Source organism: Cololabis saira, chromosome 4 (assembly GCF_033807715.1).
Source record: "Cololabis saira isolate AMF1-May2022 chromosome 4, fColSai1.1, whole genome shotgun sequence".
Lineage (NCBI taxonomy): Eukaryota > Metazoa > Chordata > Actinopteri > Beloniformes > Belonidae > Cololabis > Cololabis saira.
The window spans coordinates 50,727,049-50,732,048 of NC_084590.1; the positions used below are offsets into that span (position 1 = coordinate 50,727,049).

The 5,000-nt window shown below is 44.5% G+C and overlaps 1 protein-coding gene across 1 annotated transcript in view; it reads right to left on the reverse strand.

Moving 5' to 3' along the window:
• The window catches only part of ece2b (endothelin converting enzyme 2b), a 38,026-nt gene that overhangs the window by 516 nt on the left and 32,510 nt on the right, over positions 1 to 5,000 (reverse strand). The window contains exon 18 of the mRNA XM_061720073.1: positions 1 to 2,290. This exon is cut by the window's left edge and continues 516 nt beyond it. Coding sequence (XP_061576057.1) covers positions 2,114 to 2,290 — 177 coding nt within the window. The 3' untranslated portion in view covers positions 1 to 2,113. The remainder of the gene's footprint in view (positions 2,291 to 5,000) is intronic.

Sequence of the window (5,000 nt, forward strand, 5' to 3'; positions counted from 1 at the left end):
CAAGAGCTGCAGCGATAAACGATGATGTCATCGGGAGGTGAAGCAGCAACGGACACAAACGACCACACGACCGGACGGACGGACATCACACAGCTGGCAGTGTTGTCATCGTAGTTACCGCAGATTCAGTCCAGGTTCCTGAACGCACCGCGGTCGGGCGGGCTCCGTCTCCTGGACGTCACTCTCTTCCTTCAGCAATGAGTTCGCCTTAAAGCCTGGATTTACGGCGTCACTTATGGGTCCTAAAACACCTCACAGTTATTTTAAGTCCTCGAATTTCACTTTCCTGAACGCCCCACCGTCGTGAAAACTCTTCAATGCCCCTCTAGTTTTAAGTTTTAAACTCACATCTCTTACATGTTTTACTTCTTGGACGGCCTTTCTGAGTTTAAATTTTAAAAATGAGCAGTTTTGTTAAAAAGACCCAGCTTACTTTTTAAGCGTTTGACTCATCTTAGCGTCTTTATTCCCATGGATTTGTCTGGTTCCTCAAACACACCGTGTTCCTGAACGCCTCGCGATTGTTTTAGCTCTTAAAACGTCCCCAGATAAGTTCTGCGTTCTTTAGCTGCCTCGTTTCCGCTCGCTGCCGTTCCTGAACGATCTCGCGCTCATTTTAGCTTCTGCTCCGGTGTTAGCGGCTGTCGCGGCTAATCTGCGGTTTTAGCGGCTGTTGCGGCTAATCTGCGGTTTTAGCGGCTGTTGCGGCTAATCTGCGGTTTTAGCGGCTGTTGCGGCTAATCTGCGGTTTTAGTGGCTGTTGCGGCTAATCTGCGGTTTTAGCGGCTGTTGCGGCTAATCTGCGGTTTTACGTTGCTAAAACTTAAAAGTCAACAAACATGGACATTTTTCTTCATTTTTTTTCTTTTCTAAAAACAGGGATACGCTAACATTTTGGGAAGCTCAGTTTCATAAGAGGGTTATCTATCTTATGTTTTTTACTTGCTCCGCTAGCGGAGTCGTTGCTAAGCTAGGCTGACTGCGGTCCGACAACGTAAAACATCCTCTTGTGAAACTGTGACTTTAACGCAAAATAATCCACTTTCCAAACTGCTGGCGTATCGCTTTAACTTCCCTGACTCAGGACTTCCTGAAAGCCGAGTGGTTTTATATTTTTGTTTTTGCTTTTCACGGTTCAGTTTTCATGTTTCACTCTTTTCTGTGTCTGCTGGTGGCGGGTGTAGCAGTCGTAGCAGTCGTAGCGGTCGTAGCGGTCGTAGCAGTCGTAGCAGTCGTAGCAGTCGTAGCGGTTAGCCTCCGGTCTGGTTTTCTTATCCAGCTTTTTGGTTGGAAAACAACATTTTTGTTTGAGTTTTTAAGGCAAAATTCTGGATGGGGTTTGAGAATAAGGCCGAACTTTAGCCTCGCTCTCAGGAAGGGGTTCGAGGTGGATTCTGCGTCTCCGTTACCATGACAACACGTAGAGTTAGTGGTTACAGGGGCTTCACATGTAAAGACAGATAAAGCCGACCTCCAGATAGTGGTTCAGAGTTTAAACACGTCTATCCGGTGGATATTATTATTAATATTATAATACATATAATATTATTATATCCTTCATCCATCATTCATTATTCTCTAAGTGTTTAACTTCCGTCAGTTACAGTTCAACTGGTTATTTTAACACTAGTTAGCGTTAAAACTAGCTAAAGCGCTAACAATGTTACCTTCACTGACACATTGAGCCGCCGGCCAACCAGACGACAGATTCATGTCACATGATCAGCTGGGAATGAGGTCATCACAGTGATTTCACCAGAGTTATAGCTCTTCCATGTGACACACACACACACACACACACACACACACACACACACACACACACACACTGAAGCCCGTCAACATTAATAATAATAACGGTGATAAAGCAGAATCCAGCGTCCGCCGCCCCGCGTGGCCTCGTCATCTTCATCAATATCGTCGTCATCTTCATCATCGTCAGTCCGTCTCTGAAGTCCGTTTAGCTTCCGGACCTGAAGAAGTCCGACCGTCGCTTATTAACAGAATAACTGAAGATTACACGGATGCACCTGAACGCACCGGAGCGCCGGCCGGCCCCCCACCGCGGCCAGGAGCGCCGGCCGGCCCTGCCCCCCGCCGCGGCGCGGCCCGGCTACCAGACCTCGCAGCGCTTCCCGGTGTTCATGGGCGTTCCCTCCGGACAGGCGAAGTGGCGGCTGAAGTCCTCGGAGTTGGCCAGGGTGCCGATGACCCGGTACCTGGGGGGGCTGTGCGGGTCGGTCACCAGGCCCTCGTGGGCGCTCTCCGGCGTCCGGACGGAGCACCACACCTGGAAGACAGAGACACGGGGGTCACCAGTCCGGCCTCGGCCCCAAACGGTCACAATGGGTGCCCGGGCCTTCTGCTCCGTTGCCCCTAAACTGTGGAACCACCTGAGAGAACCACAGTCAATTGACTCAATTAAGAGACGACTTAAAACCCACCTTTTCAGCAAATCATACGCCAACTATGATCAATGATCTGACATTTTTTTTTTTCAATTTTTTTATCTTATGACTCTTTTTACCTTTTTCTTGTAGCACTTTGAGATTCACCGAATGGAAAGTGCATTATAAACTAGACAATTTCCTTGCAGAAATTTCGAGAGTGCCACGGCGGGCTGCTGCCCATTTATGTACATTGTTGCAATTTGCAAGTGATAAAGGTGAAGGACTCAAAACTAAGTCCAATGACACCACCCATGACCAGAGCCGCCGCAAGGGGTGTGCGAACCGTGCGACCGCACGGGGCCTCGCGCCCCAAGGGGCCTCGCGCTATGGGCCGTTTTTGAAAAAAAAAAAAAAAAAAAATATATATTTTTTTTTTTTTTCGTTTTTTGTTTTCGTTTTTTCCCTTATAAATATCAACAGTCACATTCCATTACAGACCTAAATGTGTACTAGTCTGTGCATATCAATAAAATATATGTGCAATGATGACGCGTGTCTGTTGTTCAATACAACTGATCAGACCAAGCGCAGACACAAGCTGCTCTGATCCAGACGGGTGGAGTTGGAACAAACTGTCACACAATGTCGAGAGAACGAGACAGATTCAGGAAATTTCCATCAGGGGATGAAAAAAGAAAAAAACTAAAGAAAATGGAAGAGTTTAATGCCTCTCTGAAAGGCTCGTTTGATAAATTTGTCACAAAAATCACCAATCCGACCGGGTCTCAAGCAGCCGTGGGGCCCCGCGTCGAGGCAAGTCAAATGATGATGAGGCAGGGGAAGGTATCCAGTATTTTGCTAATTGGAGAGTTAAAATTGCGCATTTAGACACCCGATCCGACCCAAAAAACCCAAAAATTTTGCAAGGGCCCCCCCCGAGCCATTTCGCACAGGGCCTCGCAAATCTCCCAGACGGCTCTGCCCATGACTCTCTATGTCAAACCATTCAAAAGATATTTGAATATCACATTTCGGCCAATCAGAAGAAGGGGCGGGGCTAATTTGTATATATAATATACAAATTTATATATTCATATATATAATAATAATAATAATAATAATAATAATAATAATAATAAAAAAAAATTATATATATATATATATATATACATATATATATATATATATATATATATATATATATATATATATATATATATATATATATATATATATATATATATATATATAAAGGTCAGGGGTCAGATTTCTCCATTTTCCAGGTTAAAGTCAGCCCCCGAATCTCGCACTCAGAAGGCACGCTGATTTTTTCCAGTGGCCAGCCGCGGTACTGCAACAAAAAATCCCATGGGGCCCAGAAAGCTGGGACCGCAAAGACCGCAATAGTAAAAGAGAAGCCTCTAAAACTGTTCACAGGAACCTCCAGCTGTAATCACCGGCAATTACTAATCTTTGTACTCTATATTTTTAAGTCATGGACTTTATATCCGTCAAAAATGTTTTATAACGGCCAGAAAAGTCAAAGAAAAGTCTCTTTCTGGGCGTGACGTCACAGCCGTGTCGGTGCCATTGATGTTGCCCCGGGGCATGATGGGAGGCCCCAGAGCATCATGGGAGGTGACTCAACTGCACATGCTCTATGGGCCCCTTAACGCGGAAGTAAACCCGGAAGTCAGGAACTCATTTCGGCGTATGCGCTGAGTGAGCAAATTGCATTGAAATGAATGGGCGGCCATTTTCGATGTACCATCCAGTTAATATTATAGATCCATGGTTAAAGTATATGAAGTCTGTACTGACTCAGTCATGTGACCAGTTCTGGCTCAGGCAATGACTCAGCAGCTGAGCTCTGGTTGCTAGGGGCAACAAGAACCTCGACATGAGGAAGGTTCCGGGTTGGCTGTGAGAAAACCCCAGATTTTGCCTTGTGACAAGTTCTGAAATAACTCTGATTTGTGAGAAAACCGTAGCTCCTAGCAGAAAAACAAAGACATCGTGAGAGACACAGAACCCGGCAGATTCTGACAATCTTAATTTTATTCAGATATTAAATTTGTATAGCTATTATATATTGTATATTGATATTATAAAATGTGTTAGTAACGGCAGTGCGAAAACAAAGTGAGATTTCTTTTGAAGAAAACTTTTGATTACATTACAGTGAATGGAGACCGAGTCAGGAATTGGCGCCGCTTTAGCCTCCCCCGTTTAAATTTTGTGCATACCCCGCCTGTCAAAGTCACATTTTATGAATCCCAACATCTATGTCTACATTCTGACCTAAAATTATCTTTCTAGCTTTCACGGTTCGGCCGTGAGCTCGAGTTACAAATAAAAATGAAGGTCATTTTTTTACTGTCCCTCCCACTCTATAAAATGAGAGCTCCACTCTAAATTTGACAAAAAAGTGATTTCCAGTCCTCGCTTGAGTGCTCATATCTTGAAAAGTGTACATTTTAGGAAAAAAACTGGTTGGTGTTTTGGAGAGAAGAGAAGTTTTCCTCCGTTTTGAAGTTTGAATGACATTTCTACATGCAGGTATGGGAAAGTTAGATGACTCAGAAAAAAGGTGATTTTTTTTTTACGTTT